Raw genomic sequence first — 22,765 nt, forward strand, 5'->3', positions numbered from 1 at the left:
AGCTATAGTGCTCACTGTTGCACTTTTACTTTTATTCACACTACACATTAGAGGTATTCGCAAATTTGGACCCAGTCCAACTTGGATCCCAGGGTCAGTCTGGGTTTTTCAGAACTTAATGGACTCATGAAGACCTCTGCTCCCTATATTTCTTACTGACTAGTTGATTCTTTCATTCTTCCTTTTTATTTTTTATTGGACAAACACTAGAAATGATTGGTAACTGTTTAATTCAAAGTGCATGACTGATAGTTTCACTCTTCTTTAATACTATTTATATCTTTAGGGATTAAAAACTCACAGACATAAAATGTCACTTTTTCAGGAGTTGAGAAAAACTTGCAGGATTCACAGGTCATGTCCCAAAAAAAACTTTTATTGACTGCTAAGTCATAGATTTGAAAAATAAACTCCACTTCCTCACTTTTTCTTCGGCTTTCAACTGCATCTTCATTGTCATCACTAGATGCAGTTTGCTCTGTTGCCAAGGAGAGGTCTCAGTATAAGACTTACTGTTAACATCACAAAGACAATGCATTTTAAAGTTCTGCACAAAGCAAATAAGCGATCAGTCAGTCAAGATAAGTTTTGACTGATGAATGATGTAAGTTCAATCTTCACTTGCTGTGGTTTTCTTTACCAGCTACTAAGAGTCTTTAGGTTGCTAGATGTGCAACTTTTTTTCACCGCCCACTCATGGCAATCTTCTCTTTTTATGTTGGAAAAGTGGCACACACTCAACTTGTCTGCTGCAAACAGCTGCCTGTAGTGTTATATAAGAGGGCTGTAAATGCTCAGGCTGAACCATAAAGTCAAAGAGCCTAATGCTGCAACATTTTTATCAGGTTTTTTTTCCATACAGCTTGCTCATATCAAACTTACCTGCACACATTTCTCATAAAGTTTAACTTCAGCTTGATGGGAGCCATCTGTAAATAAGGAGGTGCATATTCATGAGATTAGATCATTAGCATAATCAATGCTAGCAAATTGTCAGCAAATTTCATTCACAAAAATGTCACCCAAGAGTAAAAAAAAAAAAACAACCTCACACTGTGGAACATTGAGACCAGTCAGGAATGTCTTAAGGCAACAAACAAGCGCTCTTCGTCTTTGGAGAAACAGACTATATATGTCTTGGATGACAATGCCAGAATCATTCATTAATTCTGGTCATATGTAAAGTAGCCTTTTTTTTCCTTTCTTTTTTTACAGTGTGACAACGATGAGCATGTAAGTCACATTGTGCAAAGACGTGTCTAGTGTCAGACTGTATGATGTTAATTTGAGGCATGCCAGATTGTGTGCTGAATGCATGGTGAATTGTAGCTCTGCGATGTAAATGTGAAAGTAAATGAAAGCAGAGGCATGACATCAGCTCGCATCATCCATCTGCAACGCTCACGTGTTTTTAAAAATGCAGCAAAGTCACACGATTTTTATTTTTTATTTCACCTCCATTATTTTGGTTTTTGTATGCCATAGATGTATTACGCTGCGTTCCGTTTACCTCGGAAGTTGGGAGTGACATCACACCCGTGTTTGATTCATTCCAGTTAGAAGTAAGAAAACCATTGTAGCCAGGTTAGCCATTTGTTGCTATGCTAGATGATAAAAACACATTTTGCTGTATTTTTAACCGTACAAACATGTCCACAGATAGAAGTTGGACAGAGCTGTCCGTACGACTGATTTATTGAGACGCAAATAAGTCAGAAGTACTAATAAACAGGATATTACCACAGCTTTCACACTGTTGATTCACAGGGCTATCATCTTGGATTTTGAGGTTGAGGCTGGTAAGGTTCCTCCAACTTTCCGATTAAGACATCTGACTTCAGGGGGTGTTCCCGTTGCAATTTCCAACTGAGAAATTGGGAATTCTGACCTCCGAGTACAACCAGAATGCACTGTTATTACCCCTAAACATTATACAAAAATTGCACTTATGAAATGTGCCGGCCAGTGTAGTCTGTGTCATTTGCATTCTGATTGGTTTGTTTGTAGATGTGGGTCATATCAGCAGCGGCAGTGTGACAATTTGCTCTTAAATTGTCAGAATTGTCTCCCTCAAGCTCCACATCTGTTGTCGGTGGACCTGTCATACATACAGTGCAATCTACTGCCACCAGTTAGGATTGGCAACCAAATATTTTTCACATTTCTCCCTGTATAAAGGCCATGAGAGAAAATCCTCAATACAAGAGCATTATTGAATGGCTCAAATTCTCTTAAATCACTTGAACATGACATTTTTTGCATAAGGTCCAATGTGTTGGTTGGAGAACCTGAACAATGAGCTAAAAGGGTTAAAAGCAGCATTAATATCCCTTACTACAGTTTTACACTCTGGCCTCTGTGGAACACAATGACAAAATAGAGCCAAACACAACTATAATTTAGGTATGCAGATCACAAGTTTATTTTGGTCATTTGCTTTGCACCAGAGACACTTGACCCTCATTATATTCCACTATTCATGATAACCATTAACACAATAGAACAATGAAACACCAAGAATAACATCCAGTGGAATCAGTGAAGGTAGCCAACCAGGACATCATGTTATTTAATTTTTCTTTTTCTTTTTTTTTTTTTGCACTTTCTTTTTCAAACTAATTTAACTAAACTGGAGGACCGGTCCAACAGGTGGTCTCTGAGATGCCCGGTGCAAATTCCTTTCACCTCAATGCTTCCCCACTTACTCGCTACTACTGTGTGTTGCACCTGTAAACAATAATCTGATTGGTGTGAAAATCAAGAAGGGGAAGTAATGGGCCAATCAGAAAAGAGTCTTTGTTCGGAGTTGAAAATAGAGCACTTGAAGGCCAACTGTTGCCTGGAGACACAGATTGCAGGCAATTACGAAGCCAGATTACAGAGGGGAGAAAATAGGTGATATTGTCAATGGAGCACGAATTTGTGTGGGTGTGTGGGTGAGTAGGTGAGTGCTAGTGTGTGTGGCTCTGCATGTGTTCAATGGGCTGAGCATTAGTAGTGATATGTGAAAATGTACAGACTTGTTTATGATGTTTTTTTCCCCTTTAACCTCTTCTGCATGTGAGCACCTGTCTGAATGTCCACAGATCCTTTTAAGAGTGAGTGTAGGTTCTTTTATTTAATTCATGCAATATCATTACTTTGTCAAGCTACTTGGAAAGCTGATACCGTCGCTATTTAAAAAAAAGAACATTGATAAAAAATATATTGAGCAAAAATACAACAAAGACTATAAAGTGGGAGGTAAAAACATATAGTTTTCTACCATCAGTCATTAGTATTCTGCTCTCTGAGTATCTAGGTGGACATTATACACTGTATTTTCCAAAAATATAACACTAGTGCACTGCACAAACACAGTCTATGGTCAACAACTACAGTTGTCTCAGGGCCTCATTTATAACATTTAATGTGGATCTATTCTTCAAAATCTAAATCAAGTCGTGACTTTAATGCCTGATTTTTGCCTGATAAAGTAATATAACTAAGAATTATGAACATTAATATCCAGGTCATAAACAACACCCATACTATGTGAGTAATCTGCACGCTAAAATATATTTGCTTCTGTATGGATCAAATTTAATGCAAAACCTTGTAAATGAGGCCCCCGGGACTAGAACAAGAGCCTGATCACCACGTAGCTCAGCAGGGATCTTTTTAAGAAGTAGGCTGCACATTTTCCACTTTCGACAGTGTCACGGGTATCTTCCCTTCCTCTGTACCTGGAGGCTTGGTGACCACATCCTCTGCATGCCTAAATCCTCTCCACTTCGACCCCACCAATTCCCCTTTCGCCAGTCTCTGGAAGAGCCTCTCTCTCAAGTTGGCCCTGGGAAGGATCCAAATGACGACCCCCATCGTTGTCAGAGCCGAGCCCAGGCAGGAGAGCCAGATCCCGGCCGCGGTGCTGAAGTGGAGCCCTTTGTTGAAGCTGATCGCTTGGGTGTCCACAAAGAACAGGTCTCCCTCTCCGAACGACTCGATTTTATGGGGAGTGGCGTAACCGACCGACAGGCTGACGATACCTGCAGTCAGGATCAAGAGACCCAGGGCCAAGGACACCTGGATGGAGAGAGAGGGGAAAAGATAGAGCCCTTAAGTGTGCCAATTTGTGCAAGCCAAGCCTATTTTTCAATATGTGTCCCACTTTACTCAGCACTCTTCACTTCTTATTAGGAAAGGTCATTTTGCTCTTTGTGATGGTGAAAAAAACCCCCAAATTGCCAAATAGACAGAGGCTTACATGCACTCACCATGTGGCTAGAAATAGCACGACACTACTGCTTGCAGTTTATCATGCAGAGACAACAGCTTAAAATGCACTGTATGCACAATTTTACAAGTAAATAATAAATGAGAAAGAATATCAGAATTCTTAGAGTTGTTACACTCATTGCTGGCAGGTGAAAAGAATGGCAGGCCTGGCAATGACAAGAGAATGGACAACTGGGCAGTTCACTACTCCCAGTTGAGAAATAGAGTAATTTAAGTGTCTTTCCTACAACTGAATCCTCAACAATGTATATAGTTGTAACTGTACGTAGTTTAATAATGGTTGTAAAAAAAGCTTTTACATACCCAGTGCGCCTCAGATTAGCACTTAACAGGTACGATTATTTTATGCAGTTGCCAAGCAAAGTGCTAATTACATTATGAAGTCTTTTTCTATGTCTCTTTTTTAAAACCAATTTCAAGTCAATCAGTCATATCTTTATTACCATCGCAAAAATACACAACACTTTTTCTTTTTCGAGCATGAAAACAAGATAGTATATAACAGTAATGTAATGGTAATACTGTAACTGTAGCGTTTATTTTGCTTTAACATTTCAACAGGTAAACCGTGCATGTGTGGATTGTGCTGTAGTTGTTTTATATTGGAAAATATCTCAAACTTGTACTCTAGATATTTGCTTTCATGCATCTATGTTCAGCTTATTTAAGGAACGTTAACTTAACAGCTAAATGACTGAAATGACAAAAGCTTGTAGGTTAGTGGTGAAACATGGGCTGGCCTTGACAGAAACACATGGCTTCTTACTGTAAGTGTATCATTGATAGTATTGTATGAGTGAGCATTTTAGTCCTGAAAAAGCTTTAATAAAAGGTACTCGACCCCTTTCACTGGGAATTGCATTTATTATATGTTTTAAACAAACCTGAAAATAGCATGTATCACTTCCTGTGTGCGTCTCCTGAGACAGATACCAGCTGTGGGATGAATCATTATTATGTTTTATCAGTCAGTGAGTGATGTATATGAAATGTGAGGGTAGGACTGACTAAATTCATACTGTTTACCTTCAGTGTATCTCATGGTATGGTTTAAGACCACAGCTAATTTATTAAACATTTGCTCTTACTTTCTCTAAAAATGAGTGTTTTATAGGCCTACACTGCTTTTGAAATCATATTTTTGTCAATCAGATCATTGAATTGAATGTAAAAACAGTAATTTAAAGACATAGAAGGAGGGATGGAGTAAAGTGAGAGGTCATACAGATAGAGAAAACATTCTGAAAGAGGTTATCAGAAGAGATTAGTTGTACATGCAGGTTTATTTGTGTAGTGCTTTCTGATATCAAGTCAATTCAAACAGCTGGAACTTTTACCTTCCAGACTGCTGAGTTCCACCACAGGGTTGACCTCTGGCTCTGAACGAACCCCTGATCCTCCGGGTCTCTCTCCCACATGGAGGACGAACACTCCTCATAGAAGTGGTGCAGATAGGAACGAACCCCAAACTGAAGACAGTTAGAACCTGCCTTTAAGGACAATGTGACCAAAGAGAACAAACATGTTGTCAGTAAGTATGGTTATACTGAAGGATTTTCCAAACAGTCTTTCTTTCATGTAGTCACCTCACTGCCAGAAGACTCCCCTCCTGAGCCAGAGACACAGGCTTCGGAGCACAGCGCCATCACACCTCATACAGCTTGTACACCTGCAATAAAAAAAACACACACACACAAATTGTCGGTAACACACATGCAAAATCTGGAGCAGATTGATGTGTGCGCACGTCGGCGAGCAGCACAAACATTGTTTATCTGCTGAATATGGATTTCCCTCAATAAAACCTTCCCCTCAGAGACTCGTCATAAATCTCAGGCCGCGTCGCCAGGTTGCCCCACTTATTGTTGCAGCATGTGAACGATTGACGGCTACCATGGCCCTGAGGTGACTCTATTACCACCCACGGATGAGTCACACATATGCAATAGCGCGCGCACTCCAGTCTTCCTCATACGCATATGCACACATGTCCTTCTGTTGTTATTCTCATGAGGCGGTTTGATTGATTCCTTTCATTCTCCGTCTTCTTGAAGCTGTCACACATGCCTGATCTCAGCCTGGATCACTCAGTAAGTTACCAAAGCGCAAATTGAACCGTAACCCTGACACGCAAGACACACAACAATCACCGAAGGATGTAAAAAAAAAAAAATCAAACAGAGAACATCCTGGTCAGGTAAATTCATAGCTACTGAACTCAGCCTTTATTGCTTAAATCTGTGAAGCTGACAGGATGAGTTGTTACCAAAGTCTGTCCAATAAAAGAAGCTTTTTGTGAGTTTGTGTGATTTGTGTTTACAAGCCTTGGTTCCCTTGTAACTGGAGATTGTGGGGGTGTATACAAAACTACTATGAACAAACAACAGAATATACTCTTCATGCCAACAAAAAGAACTTCTGTGTAATACAATAGCAGCAAGTGAAAGAAAAGAGTAGTAGATAAAATAGCATATATATATATATATATATACTTGCAATTTCATTTGGCTGGTGTGAATTAGGCCTAAATTACACGGTGCAGTATTATCTTGTACACATGATGCTAGCCAGACTTCATCAGCCAAGAGTGTCATTTTTACAGGCTTTAATATTCCATTTTCATTTTTTCTCTGGGTTAGTTTCTCCTCCAAATGACCTGACCTTTCTGACTTTATTTACAACGAGCGTCGACACAATTACGAGTGTTAATTTACTAAATAACGAGGCACGACGAAGGTCATAACTAACATAGCGTAACTTTAATTTACATTCATGCTTTCTTTTTAAATACATTTATAGAGCACAGGGTACAATTTTTAGATAATAATACTTTTCCTAAGTATTTCCATTTAATGCTTCTTTACACTTATACTTCACTAAATATGAGGAAGAAATGTTGTCCTTACTGCACCACTCAGCTTATTTGATAGCTACTTATAGTGCCATGTTAAGTAGTTTTGATTAGCAGCTACAACATTCATATGCTTATGTATTATTATGTATTATTATTGAATTAGACAGTGTAAGCTATAGAATAATAAGAGACCAAACTTAACAATATGTACATTTTGCCTACTTCTTCCACCATTAAGTGAGAGTTTGACCATTATAGTGAGTTGGTTAGTGATGTTTGGAGTATGCTGGTCATGATCAGTGTTGCTGAGTAACTAGCTACATGTAACAGTGTTACGTAATTATTACAAAATAAATGTAACTGTAATCCCTTACAGTTACTGGGAAAAAAATGTGTTATTAAATTACAGTTACAAAGTGGGTTACATCTGAAGTATAGTACATACATATAATACATATATTGATGTTTTTAATTTTTGGAAATCAATATTTTTATATTTAGTAAATAAATCATGACATGGGCTTATTTGGAGCACACATGGGCTTAAATGGTGTCACAGTACCAATGAAGCCCATGCCAGACTTTTGACTTTTTTCATAACTATCTTTATTTTATATTCCAAAATCTACATGAACTAATGAATACATTTTCAAATGAGAGATAAATCTTTCTTTTTAAGAAATGATCTCCCTTATATTGTGTCGGTATCCATGAAAAACACCTGAACCTGAACGTTTTGGTGTGCTTAATGCGTACACTTACCCTAACAGTTGAAAACATTTGTAATCAAATGTAATACGTTACATTACTTTACTACTTACTATTTTACTATCACTACTTAAGTAATTGAAACAGGGTAACTAGTAATCTGTAACCTATTACATTTCCAAAGTAACCTTCCCAACTCTTTTCATGAATTTATGTGACTTTTCATAGCTTATAAAATGATTGCTGTATTTTGTTTCAAAATAAAACTCATTCATCTTAGGCTATGCTTTGGAACTGTGTTCTTTATTAACCTAATCATTCATGCGCTACCACATCAGTCCACTTCAGGCTGTTTACGTAGAGCGCTGTCCATGGTGCTGGTACTTCAAGTTTGCTCCAACTTTCCCCCTGACTCACACAGCACATTAGTCCTGATTCAACCCGGTTAAATTGCATTTTACCAAAAAAAAAAAAAAGCACGTTATTTCCCCTTTATGAAAATAATCAACAGTGTGTCTTTGCTGTTCATCTCTATATTAGGATTTCACATATGATTTCCTGTGCTGTTTGCTCACAATAAGACATGATAACGTCTCGACTGGCTGGTCACATTGAATTAAACCAGACAGAATCATAAGGTGGTCGTTTCAATCCAGCGCAGATAAACAAACCGCCAGCACTGGACATCAGTGAGTCATCGCGGCCATATACAGCCTCAGTCTCCAACACTTTGCTCCATCGCACTTCATCTACAGCGAGTCTCAGGTTTTTCTACCCCCCCCCCCTCCTTTAACCACCGCAGCTGCCCCCCTCTCCCTCTTCAGCCTAACCGAGTTTTACGACCACTGAAGGACTCAGTCTTACCCCCTGGCCGGAGTGCTCGCTCTTCTCACTGGGGATCCATGTGTTGTCGGACCGGTGGATCTCCAACGATGCTGCTGATGTGAATCAGAGAAGCGGAGGCACTGAGCATGCGTGTAGATGGAGGGGAAAAAAACAAAAACACGTGAAGTTTAGATTATATTTCTCATCTATTAACCTGTAATCCTTTCTTTTTCAGGCACATTCAGAGATCATTCAAAGTGTATCCAGGTGACCCAATTCAGGCAAGATTATATGTTGGTTCGTAATTTCCAAACCTACAAACACACTGCATTTATAATATTACAGAAACATGTGGTATATGATGTCATTCCTTTAGAAATTTAGATGAGTATTACCCAGTGGAGGTCATAACTATTCTTTTTTCTCTGAATGGCATTGGGTTTTATTATTATGTCTGTATGATAAATCAAATTCTTTATTCCTCATTATCTTTACCTTCTTCCTTATTAAAACAGAACTGCACACTTTACAGTAATACTCACTACTAAACTTTAAAGTGCTATAGGAAAATATAAAATACAAACCATGGATCTATATACCACGGGAGATTAAAGCATTAGTCACTCTAAACTCACTATTGGGCATCACAGATTATACCCGCCTAAAGGAGTACTGAGAGGTATTATAGCAACGCCAGATTAAGACTCCCTATATATTTGTTACTGTTCCTGTAGCATCAATAGTGTCAGTAACTCAGCTGAGTTGAGCTGTATGATCCCCCCCCCCCCCCCCCGCTGGCACATTCGGCACCTGTCTAGATATTATCCCTTTTAAGTTAGTTTAGTCCAAAGGGCTTTTTGGTGTTTGGCCACAGGGTCTTTGGAATTGGTTCAAACTTTTCTTGAGTGACCGTGTCTTGAACTCAAACCATCCAGCTAACAGACCAACCAACCTTTTCCCAAACTGCCCATCATCTTAACCAATAGGCTTTAAGTGATCGTTATGGTCAAAAGTATTTTAACATACTTTTATGTCCTTCTGGTTTGTGGCTGTTTTTCATGGTTTGGACTAGACCTCTAGTTTCAATGAGGGAAATCTAATGCTACTGAACATAATGATATTTTAGACAATAGTGTATACTTTTTGGTAACAGTTTGGGCAAAATCCTTTCCTGGTTCAATATGACAATAACCACCGTACACAAAGCCAGGTCCATAAATAAATCGTTTTCTGAGTTTGGTGTGAAAGAATTTGACTGGGCTGCAGAGAGTTTTGACCTCAAGCCCACACCAAATACAAACTAGGTCTTAGTGTCCAATATCATTAATGTTCATGCATGTTCAGCTCCAAAATCTTGTAGACAGCCTGAAACCAGAAGACCAGAATCTGTTATAGCAACATTATTCAACCCAGTGGTTTTGGAATGAGATATTCAACAGCCACATACGGGTGTGATCTCCGGTTATCCATTCTTTGTTTAGTCTAACTTTAGGAATGGAAATGCAGATAAACATATTTTAGTGGCCAGTGTAGGGGAATGCCACATTTAAATCATTTTTAAATTCATTATGTCCAGTCTCAGCTATAAAAAATCTCCCTCCCTGCCTAGTACTCCTAAATTTCCATTGTGGTAAATCAATATGCAGAAATCTTTAATAGATCTTACATGTGGGGTCCCACAGGGTACACTTTTGGGACTCATTTTATTCTATGTCTTCCACGAAGCTGCTTTATTGTTATATTGATTCTTTCTGTCTTCATTGTTAATCATTTTTAATACATTGAAGGATAAGTTTGGTGTTATTTTATATTTTTTGTCATTGTCAACAAATCCTGTTAGGATTGTAAGGATTAGTGAATACCAAAAAACATGCATTGGTCCATTGCTCAATACTGCTTGACTTCCCTTCTCCTTGGCTGTGACACTGAGCCTAAACCCTTTTCATCCCTACTTAAAATGAAAACAGGACAATAATATATACAGTGGTTGTTTTTGAACATATGGATAATCCCGAGGACTATTTTAGCTGCGGTTTAATACACACTAGTATTATGCAATTATGGCAGCGGGATTGTGTGTGTGGGATTCACTCATTTTAAACTATAGCGCCCATGTTCATCATTTGTTCAGTTCATTGTTGGTTTTGGTCTGTTCTTGAGATTTGATGGCATTAAGAAAGACATAGCACCAACTTCATTCTGCAGGATTATCCTTTTGTATCATAATAACATTACCATTGAGTATCATCCTCAAGGAATACAAAATTACTGTAATGATCTTTTATTTGGGAGGTAGTTGTTTTTTTGTTGTTGTTTTTTACACTCTCAGAGTTTCTAAACTGTCCATCAAATGGCAATATGACAGGATAGTGTACTGAAATTGACTGTTGCATTACAACAGCTGTCAAAACTAAAAATGTCTCTGGGAAAGAAATGTTTTTGGAACTCTCATTAAAGACAGGCTCACTCTGAGGCACAATCCATAGAAGAAATAATGTTAAAAATAATGTTCTCACACACATACACACACACACACACACACAGACACATACAGCCACTTACAATCCACAGTCACATCCTGCCAATATGTGATCTGTAAATATTTCACTGTTTCCTGAAGATGCATTATTTATGCAGACTGTCATAACAGATCCCAAATGAAAAGAAAACAAATACAGTCATTTTCACATATCCATCCGATCTCTATGTGAACAGAACATTTGCTACCAAGCAGAATAAGAGTGTGTTTGTGTGTGGTGTTGCATGTGTGTGCATGGGGATAGTGGTTCATCATGCCTGCATATTTGTTATTGGGACACAGTATGGTAAGCCATAAAAGGCAGGATAAGACTGTTTCCAAGGTGCCCTGGTGAGAGAAAGACATGGAAAACTGGTCTTGTTTGTCATTCATCTCCGCATGCACACACTACACACACTACACACACACACACACACACATGACCAAGCTGTGCTCTATCAAAGAGAGAAAAAATTTCCATGGTTACAAGTCCAGCAAGGTCAGACACAGGAAGTGAGTGCTAGGTGTTGATTGGCTGACAGATAATTACACTTGCCTTTAAGAGGATGTGCAAACAGGATTTTTTTTATCTACTCTATTTAGAAGCTGTTGTAAAGCATTATCAGTCATTTCAGCTGCATGCCTTACTGCCCTTATTACTTCCCTTATTCATTGGCTTGGGAGAGTTATCCTTTAGTGTGATAAATTATACATTTTGCTGGTCTATCTTAAAAATAACCTCTGCATCAACCCACACCGGCAGCCTATAAAGCCGCCTGTCAATATCACGGGACACACACGAGCCATCATGTTAATTAGTTGTGAAAAGCCTTTCATTTATTGGCTCGTCAAGTAGAGTGGGTAAACCATTTTCCAAATATTTAGGTTTGATGACGGAGAAGTCTGTCATTTCTCTCTACCCTTATCAGCTCGGTAGGCAACAGCGGCGGCTATCCCAGCATGCACTGCAAGACACTTTTGACAAGTTGGCAGTTCAGCGGAGCGCTAATCGAGGCATAGAGACATTCAAACCTATGGAGAAAGTTTCCAATCCATTTCATTTTCCTCTCTCCTCCCCGGTTTCTCATTTTACCTCAATTCTGAAACACCACTTATACCTTTTCAACGCATAACATTGTTATTATTCCAACTTGCATTCACTTTTTCTCTCCTCAACTCAACCATGACTTTTTTGTAATCTTACCATATTGTTAAAACTAACTACCATTTTCCTTTTCTTCTCTCTATCTCATACCCAGGTATACCTTATGGATTCACAAAAGGTATTTTAAAACTCAGAATCATTCTATTTTTCTATCTGAAAAGCAGGCAGGCTTTGAATTATCTTTTAATTGCACTAAAGGCTTGTTACCTCCAATTCCCTCTTATTCTCTCTTGTGTCATATCTCTCTTCAATTCAAGCACACAGTCAGGATACATCACTCTATCTCAAAAACAGGCATACCTTTTTAATTGCATAATTAAAAGCTGGTTAAACTCTCTCTGCCGCTCTCTATCTCATTCTTAAAAGCAGGTGCACGGTTACGGATGCGCTCAAGCTGTGTTAAAACCTCAAATCTTTTGTTATCTCCAATAGTAGCTGTGCTTTTAGTAAGCACACATTTTAATTGTACAATAAAGCCTCTGTCAGGCACAAATTTGCTCTCTCTGAGTGTATTATATGAAGCGGAGTAGCTGCTGCGCTGGAGGCAGGGTGATGGCAGTGCACAGTTCAGAAGGTCATTGGATATGTTTGTGGGTGCAGGGCCAGAGAATGGCTGTGTTACATCACGCAGAGCGTCAGATAATGGCACATTAACATGAATAATGCATCCCATGTTGACAAGCGGAGGGAAACACACAGAGTCTAAATATTCTATAAGGAGAGGAATTCATAGAATAGAATAGCACTTTGGGAACTAATGGGCCGTCAGGTGTCGCATGCTATGATGAAGAGGCAGAGGAGTGTGTGTATGTGTGTGTGTTGATGTGCGACTGCATGACTGTGTTTCTCGTTATTGTTCAATATGGGCTGTAAACCCTTTCCTCACAAAACCTTTTTAAATGTATTCTCATTTTGGGCTTTATGCTTTTCACTTGTGCTTGTCAGGAAGGTAAAGTCTGTTTTTTAAAATATTGTTAAGTAGTGCATGTGCAGTATTCACTATAATTAGATTTCCAGACAGTGGAAGTGGAGACGAAATGCAAAAATAAAGCTGTCATCATGTGCTCATATGTTTTCAAGATGTGGACAGCTACCACTATTGAAAAATGTTTTGACTGGTGCTTTGATTGATTTGTTTACTGATGTGAGTGGTGGAGGAACTATTAAGATTCTTTACTTTAGTAAAGGAAGTGATTTCACATCTCAAAAGAACTAAAACTACTCTGTCATAAAAGAGAGTCTTGCATTTATTCATGTTTCTTAAGTCAAAGTAGCATTATCAGCAAAATATAAGTATCAAAAATAAATGTATTCAACATCCAGGCAGTGTTGTATTATTAAACTTGGATTATTATTGCAGATGCATTAATGTGCAGCATTTCAATGTTGGCTGGGCTGTAATTTTAACAAAACCAAACATACTTTTTGGCAGATTAATTGTTACACTAGGTCATATATTATACGTTTTGTATGGAAGAACTTAATCTGAAAAGCAACTAGCCACTTTAAATGTCAAATACATTCATAAACTGAGTAATTTTTGGCTCAGAAACTGAATAAAAAGTAGCAGTAAATGGGAATATACAAGAAAATGATCTGAAAGACCTCATAATTGTCCCTTACTTATTTGTTTTGTTGACACTGGCTTTATTTCTTTATGGTTTGGGTCTGCTCTCCTGTAAATGTAACATTTTTTGTAACCATTTTTGTTCTGTTTAAATATGTTTTTCTTTTCTTCTAACCTTATTTAAAAACCCAACATGTAAAAAAAAGTATTGAGGTGGCAAATCCCTTCCCAAATCCCAAATCCCAAATCCCCTTCCCTTTGCCACAAATGGGACTTACACATTTAATAGAGGTGATGAAATGACCATAAAACATTGTAATAACACCAAAAAAGGAAATATTGTATATTTTTTTTATATTGGCAGTGCATGAACAAATAAAATATTCTATTTGTTTGCCAAAATGTGATTCACAGACAAAAAATATACAGCATGTTATCATACATATGGATGTTTTTAGTGGTCAAAGTCCCTGTTGAACTGTTATTAACAAACTAAAAGACATATTTGGGATTTGGGTGGATGTCCTGTGCAAAAAGTACTGTCAACACCAGTCACAGATATGGAGCATAAATCCATTTCATTTAGCTTTATTTTACAGTGTGTTTTTAAATGTTTAAAGAGGGTCCAGGTCTTCCACTACTTGCCATGGTACATTCAAACTCAGTGATCCTGGATTGAAAAGTGGCCCAGACCAGCATATAAACCCTCATATTTACACAGCAGTTAACTGTAAAGAGTAAAAGGAGTTAAAAGTAGGCACAAACTGACTACTATATACTGATTCTTGCCATCATGAAAGTGATTTGAAATTAGGATAAAATCATTATTATTAACAGTTCTAGTCATGTTTCATGCTGCAGGGAAAAATGTTTTACATATCCATTTAGATTGTGCATGTTAGAGGATGAAACACACCCAACTAAAACCTCCTTCCATAAAGGCCCTGAAGCATGGCTCCTCTTCATCTTTCGCCCCAAGAGGATACATTTCATCACTCATCTACTGATTATCATTTTAATACACTATATTCTGTATTCAGATGAGGGGCTATCCTGGGAACAAATCCACTTACATAATCCTACTAAGGATTGAGCTCCATCCAACTATCTATATATATGATTCGATATACAGTATTACCCAGCTCACGTCTCATCTCGTGCCTCTCAGACAGACTAACCCACTTCTCTTCCGTTACCCGGAACAGACTGTGCCTGGAGGGGAGGCTGGCCACGACAGAAGGCCACTGCAGAGCTGACTGGTTCAGGGGTCTATCTCACTGGGCTCCTTCTCCTCCCTGTCTTCCCTCAAGTCATTACAGCGGCAGATAGTAGACAGAGGGAATGGATGGGTTTCATTCCAACGAGGCGCTTCCAGTTGTCTGATCATTCAAGGTCATATTGAGCAGATCAATAAGACTACACTGATGTATGGGCAAGTGGAAAACATGTGTCTGGAAGTAGTGGTGGCGGTGGGGTACACAGCCACACACACACACACACAATCACAATCACAAACACACACACCAGCAAGGGGTCAGACGCTGTGTGTTATCTCAGTTCCCAAATCTGACACTAGATGTCAGTGGAATGCAGTCGAGGGCTTTGTGTGTGCTTGAGTTTATCAAGTTCCTTTGTTTCTGTTGAGTCTCCACACAGTGGAATAACAGCATACATATTTGAAGCGTTATAATTTCAGCTTTTATCTCTTAGACACCTTCCTTACAGCTGCTTTAGTAACAGCTTAAGTCATAACTTTCAAATCTGTTTTAAAACAAGTCAGGCACCCATATGAACATATACACATTGAACACTGGTTTTAGCTGCTGTTATCATCCTTCCTTCTTATACATGCCATTAAAAGACCCTTACCTAATGCACTTACAATGTAAGCAATGGGGGACAAAAATCCTTGCTTTGTGTCATAATACATCCCAATCTCTTATGGGGCTTCAGCAGACCATCACATTTCCAGCATGAGGCTTCAGCAGGCTGTTTTAATCAAATCATGTGGATATCTTCCAAAATGACTGTGTTTTTAAGACAGAATTCCCTTTATGTGCTGAAACACTGTCCCGCAAACAACAAAGAAAGAAAGAAGGAATTACTACTATTACTAAAGACACTGTAACTCTGGAAGATCCCCACTTGATTTGATTAAAACAGCATGATGAAGCATACTGGAAATGTGAAGGTGTACTTTTTTTTACTATTTACCACAGTTAAACATGCTGACAGAATCAATACCATCACCATTTCCATTACCGTCAATACTGTGATTATTGTTGTTTTCAGAGGACACCGTGAACACAAAGCAGTTCTCCTGCATTCTATTGATCAACAGATAACCTCAGCACCTGTGTGCTGAGTTCTAGCTCTGGACTTCACTTTTTTATACTAACATTAGTTATAAATGCGCTGAAGCGCCGCTAACTTACAGGTGATGAGTCATAACATCGAGTGAGAGTGAGAGTCCAAACTCCCTGCGTCAAGGTCGCACACATCATGTTCTTCTTCGCAGGTCAGCTCCAGCTCTGCAGGTGTTTGTTAGTAGTGATGTGGAGGAGGTGTGTAGAGGGGCAGTCAGTGCTAGTAGCCTGTAACAGCCCAGTATGAAATGTTATCAGCCTTTTAAAAATGTATTCAACTATTAACGCCCAGCAGATACGAGCTACAACAAAGTTCTTGTACTCTAGAGGTAAATAAATCAGTTTCAACAGGAAATATTATTGAACTAAGTAGGAGTTGTAGTAGAATCTAAAAGACAGTGAGCTGCATTTAAAGTGATTTCCATTCAGGTGTAGTGCTGGGTATCATTTAAAAAATGATGATACCAGCACCAAAGTACCCTTAAAGTGATACTGATACCAGTTCAGTACTTCATTCGATACCCATCATGTGAATAGAAGCATTAAATTGCATAAAATGCCACTCCTCCACATCTAAATGATTGGATTTTTACACCAATGCATAGAATATAATAATAGAATAGAACAGAACAGAACAGAACAGAACATAACATAACATAATATAACATAACATAACATAACATAACATAACATAACATAACATAACATAACATAACATAACAGAACAGAACAGAACAGAACAGAACAGAATAGAATAGAATAGAATAGAAGTACTTTATTAATCCCTTGGAGGGGAAATTGAATGTCACCTTCTCACAAAAACAGCCAACATACAGCAAGGAAACATAAGGACTCAGGCAGTACAAGTTAAGTGCAAAGCACCACATCAACATCAATCAAACAATCCAACAATCTAGCATTTTGAAAGTCTTCAAATTATTAATTTTTATTAATTGAAGAATGCTTATATTGATTGGCTGTGAGTAAGTCCATACAAATAGTCCTATGTTTTTAGGCCGATACCTTAAAGGTATTGAGTTCCGATACCCAGCCCTACTCCGGTGTCTTAAACTTTGAACAACCTACTTTTGTTTTCACAGTCTAAACAGTTTTTGATGTTATTTCTTATGCAGAGTCCAACAAAGCTTCAATATACAAACACTGTTAAATTGACACTGACACTAGTGTGATTTCAAAAAATGAAACCAGAGGACGAAATGTCGACTGAGGACAGTATGTAGATTAACGTTAAATAATCATGTTTATTGTTGCAAACATCTTTGTTTTTCTAGTGTGACGGAACAACAGCATACATATTTAAAAGTCATACAACATATGACATCTTTATGCATTAAATGCCTCCCAAACAGCTGCTTCAAAGATACATTGAATGCACCAGTGGTTTCCATGAAGCTAAGTGTGTCATCAATATGAAACTTTCATTTAAGACGGTGTCTGCTGTCACATTGCAAGACATCAAAGTCTCACAATATGGATTCATGAGTTTAGGTGTAATCACATTACAACACAGTTATGTGGAATATTTTGCTCTGTTGAGGCAAGAAATCATTATCATATCAATAACGCCATTTATCATTGATATAATTAGATAGCTGACTGTATGTCATTGCAAACTGGCACATATCCTTTCTATACTACACCTCCTCCACCTTGCTCCAAGAAGTCATTAATGTATCCTAGTGTAATATTATCACATGGCTACATTCCTCTTCTCTATCTAATCGAATTCATCAGTCTAATAGGTCATAATTAATTGCTCCATTATTAATCGAATGATGTCATACCTAGATGCCTGAGGGTGAAATTAACTGTCTGTCACCAGGAACCCTGCCTCTGAGCGTGGACGAATGTGTATGTGCTGGATGTGAAGTGGTTATTGTTTGAGCTTTTTGCCCAAATTCACGGTACTCAGCGGTGTCAAAAGCTCATCAGACTCAACATTCAAGTGATCAAATTCATCACTGTTCAGTGTGACCGTGTGATTACTGCTGATTACCTCGGGTCAAAAGGTTCAAACATCATTGAGGAGGATATTACACCGCAGTGGGACATGAATATTTAACTGTCTCATTCTGGTGATGCTCTCTCTTTGGCTAACTTGAGCCAGAGGAGATGATGATTAGCTTTGCAGACAAGGCTAACGACCCAGGATGGATTAGAGTGGATGGCCATCAAATACACCAATGACATAGAGTGGACAATCTCAATCATGTATAGAAGAAATCAGGTACAGCAGCTGGTTGGAGAGGGCTTGAGTCAGCCAATTAAAACAAAAATATGTATATATATATATATACATATATATATATATTTCAATAGGAAGTAATTATAGAGAAATGCAATAAAAAATGTCACTCATGTACTTTTAGTTGCTTTTTCATTTCCTGAAGACTGCAAATGAGTCTATTTCCTTAAATGATGATTTAACACCAGCGGTAGTTGAGTTTATTGCTCATTATAAAATTTCAAAGTAAATTAGGGACTCAGGGAAAATTATTAGCAGAGTGGGGAGGGGGTAGGGGATCAGAAAAGCGGGAAGTTAGGTTAGGTTTCATTTTGCTGAAGGAATGGTTCTCCAAATTGTTTGTGAGTGCAAGTGAAGATTTTTGTTTTTACCTTTTCTAAGATTTTTAGTAAGAGTTATGAAACATTTTGTGTTAGATCATAAACATGGCATTTGTGTGCAGCAAAAGTCATAAAGGTTTGTTTATCCACACTGAGAGGACAACATATATTTTTAGCAAATGGTGGTTGTGTGAAAATTATTGTCTCATTAATCTATTCAAGTTGCTTTAAGATGTATAAAACACTTTTAATAATAATCTGTGTCTGATATTGTTTCAGCCCCCTAACAAAAAGCTCAGTTCTCCTATTAAAATCATTAAAATGGCATCTACTGTTTTTCCCTTATTAAAAATGACAGAATCTACAAATATGCAAATAGTTTTCATTTCAGTTTAAACTGTGGGACACAAACAGTCTGTTACTTCACTAAAAAGTCCCTCTTTTTCCACCGCACACATTCACATGAAAGTTGAATAGTGAACTATGATTGGCTCTGAAATAGTTGCGATGTCACAAATCATACTTATAGGTCCACCCCCTTAAACTCAGATTTTAAACGAGCACAGATAAACTTTCTACCTTCAGCAGATGAATGTAAAAAAAAGCCTTCTAGTGTCAAACTCTGCACACACAACACTTTGTACAATGAAGCTCAACTGTAGGGAGGAGAAGAAGAAAAGCACATTTTTCAGTGGAGGGTGACTTTAAGGGTAAATTAGGTTACACCATCTTGAAGTCTTTATGCCCTTAAGTTGTTAATGATAAACAAATTCTGCAAATTCACTGTTATATCATCTTGAGCTGTTGGAGGGGGAGAAAGAAGGGCCTCACTTTTTTCTTTTTTTTAATATAGTGCAACATCACTCAGCCTCCTCAGACTAATTATTTTCATACAGTCCCTTACTACAGTACAGTAACTTCTGGCACAGCACTTTGCTTTTGCTGGGAGACAGGAGTGAAACAAGAGAAGGCCAAAACAAACATGCATCATTAAAAAAACAAAACACTGCTGGTAGAACTTAGACTGATGTTGGGTGAACATTAAAAACTACCTCTGAGAGATGTTTAAGGACATATTCATGCAGACACACAAGCAGAAATGCATATTTTAACTACCTCGACACTGCTGGCACTGTATCACTGTCAACCATCTGCCCCTTTGTTTCAAGCAGCATTGTAACCTTTCCCAGAGTGTGTGTGCGTGTGGGTCTGTGTATTTCTGCGACTCGGTGTGTGTTATCGCCAGCGTGCACACATGCTTGTATATCCAGTGTGTGTTCTGGCTGCCAAACGTCCATTTGGTTGGGGAGTATTGCCAAGGTGAGGTGGAGGTCAATTCTACACAGCTGAATCATTGAACAGCACTGAGCTGAGCTGCTGCCAAGGCTGGCAAAGCAGCGCATAATACAATGTCATCATCTGGTTACAAAAAAATCTCAGTGAGGATTGTGCTTCTAAATGTTAAGGAAGTGAAAATCCATAGCATTTCATCAAACATAACTACAGTGTGTTTACTTTGGAGATTTTGCAGTTCTCAGGCTGAGTTCAATATGAATTAAAAAAGATATTTCCTTGTCTCTTTTCACACTGAGTTGGCGGTCAAGGCTGTTTTTTTTTATTTCTGTGTGGGGCCAAAGATGCTCAGTCCCCACTGAGCGTTCCTGCTTTCATCCTTGGATCTGATCAATAATGGATTGAACTCCCACAGCCTTGCAGGCAGGGATTGCTTGGAAAAAAAAAAAACTTGGAAAACCAGCCGCAATTCTGCCAGCCCCGGAGCGTCGTGCCGGAGACAGGGCCGCGCTTGGCCGCCAATTAGCAACAACATTTTACAGTCGCTTGCTGGGTGTGACTGTTTGGAGGCACGCTCAAAGACACACACACACACACACACACACTGACTGACACCTCTGGAGCAGAGGCGGTTCTGGCTACTTTTGCGCCCTGGGCGGACCGACTATCGGCGCCCCTCCCTACAAATCCTTCATCACACAAAAAATAAGATAAATAAATGAAATATAGTATGTAAACACCAAAGTACATTACACACATCCGTCATCATACAAATGAATAAAATAAAATAAATAAATGAAAAATACTAATAATTAACGTAATCTGACAGACTTTTACCCTTTTTACAACTGGCATTAAAATGTTTTGTGGGTGATTAGATTGCTATCAGGGAGTGCTTCACCACATGAAAGTGCAGGTGTAAAGTTATTTATTTATTTATTTATTGCATTTTCCAATAACTTACATGTAGCTATAACGGGTCTGTATTAATTTTATAAATGTATTACTATTTATTTGGAAGCAGCAGTTTGTGTTGTGTGGCCTGGGATCATAATCATCACAGGTCAGTGTATTCCCCCTCCCCCCTTGCTTTTCCTCTGAGAATGAGACTCACTCACAACCTGCTCACAGCCTCTGCAGTTGCAAGTTGATCCCCCCGCACCCTTTGCCTTTTCTTCTGACACACACAACCTGTATACATGACTCTCCGCAGCAAGTTGACGTGATAGTAGGGGCGCCTCATCGCCCACTGCACCAACTTGATGTGGAAATGAGCGGTATTAGTCTAGAAAACTGGCGATTTTTTTTTGAGGGCGCGCTTTTCTTTTTTTGAGGACGGACTTTTTTTTCCTTTTTTTTTTTTTGAGAGCGCTTGTGCGCCCCCAAGTAGATTGCGCCCTGGGCGGTTGCCCACATTGCCCATAGCAAAAACCGCCACTGCTCTGGAGACCCGCTGACCTACTCCCCTAACCACTTTATTGATCTGTGGGCCAAAGATGTGAAAGCCTATTGAGGTCATCATTAATGATTCATCATATCCAGAAAATGTCAAATGTGGCTTGGGAGCGTAAACATGAATGCATCAGATGTTATGGACTCATAAACATGTGAGAGCTTTGAAGAAATCCTCCATGTATCTATATGAATCATACATGTGAGGAGGAGAGGATACCAAGTATAGAGAGGGCTATCAGTTAGGGTGATGCAACCATTTCATCACAATTTGTTCTGATGCTGTCATTCACTTTACTCAGGACTCCCACAGAGTAAGCTGTATGTTATTCCGAATAATCTCCCACTTGGCACTCTTCTCTGTCTTCTGTGCTGCTGGCCTCCAGTGTCATGCAGATGATTGGAATCAATGAGACTGACACACCAATGGCACATGCATGTGAAAGTATGAAGTCTTTGCTTATTTGATGCTTTTAGTCCATGTAGTTGTCCTTTGATAAATATTCTAGCACACGCACCAAGTCACGCACACCCTGTCACACACACACACACACACACACACACACACGCTTACACACAGACATGTATATATACAATGCATTAGCTATTCCGCAGAGACCCACACTCATGCATGCTATCCCACAGGGACAGATCTAATGCAGCAGCTGTGCACTCTGAGACATGCAATCGCTGTAGATTTTCAGACCTTTTGTACAACCATAAACACACAGAATATACTTAAATGCATAATAAAGTTCGATGCCTGTCCTCTACGGGCCCAGTATGACGGACCCCTACAGTTCTTGGAATGATGTGATAAACTTCACTGTTGTTTTCCTACTGGACTGCTTGCTTGCATTCGATAATTTGGGGGCCCCCCTCCGCCTCCTCTACAGGCTTTACAGACAGGGGCTCCCGGGTCCAGCACAGAGGTCTATTCAAATATTCAAAGGTTAGGATTTATGGGTAGGGCCAAGCACAGGCTGGCGTTGTGAGGGAGCCCCAGACAAATCCTGAGCAGGGGACATAAATTTTACTTTATGAGGGGGAACTCGCTCAGCCCTAAAAAACTACATTTTCATTTAGGGCAGCACATGATTATTTCCTCCTTATTTTTAAATGCTTTACTTGTTTTCTCACTTTTTAGTGACTC

At 38.8% G+C, this 22,765-nt stretch overlaps 1 protein-coding gene across 1 annotated transcript; it reads right to left on the bottom strand.

Moving 5' to 3' along the window:
• Positions 1–3,660: 3,660 nt before the first annotated feature.
• On the bottom strand, positions 3,661–5,924 carry nrsn1l (neurensin 1-like). The gene is made up of 3 exons (XM_053334755.1): positions 5,865–5,924; positions 5,616–5,768; positions 3,661–4,065 (listed from the first exon to the last, which is right to left on the bottom strand). The coding sequence occupies exons 1-3, from the start codon at positions 5,922–5,924 to the stop codon at positions 3,661–3,663; spliced, it is 618 nt and encodes a 205-aa protein (XP_053190730.1).
• Between the last annotated feature and the right edge of the window lie 16,841 nt (positions 5,925–22,765).

The sequence above is a fragment of the Scomber japonicus genome, chromosome 15 (assembly GCF_027409825.1).
Source record: "Scomber japonicus isolate fScoJap1 chromosome 15, fScoJap1.pri, whole genome shotgun sequence".
Classification (NCBI taxonomy): Eukaryota; Metazoa; Chordata; class Actinopteri; order Scombriformes; family Scombridae; genus Scomber; species Scomber japonicus.

Coding starts and splice junctions, on each gene's coding strand:
- nrsn1l (XM_053334755.1), bottom strand. CDS start 5,924: ATGGCGCTGTGCTCCGAAGCCTGTGTCTCTGGCTCAGGAGGGGAGTCT. Junction 5,769..5,864: donor GGGAGTCTTCTGGCAGTGAG/GTGACTACATGA, acceptor TTGTCCTTAAAG/GCAGGTTCTAACTGTCTTCA. Junction 4,066..5,615: donor GGAACTCAGCAGTCTGGAAG/GTAAAAGTTCCA, acceptor CTCTCCATCCAG/GTGTCCTTGGCCCTGGGTCT.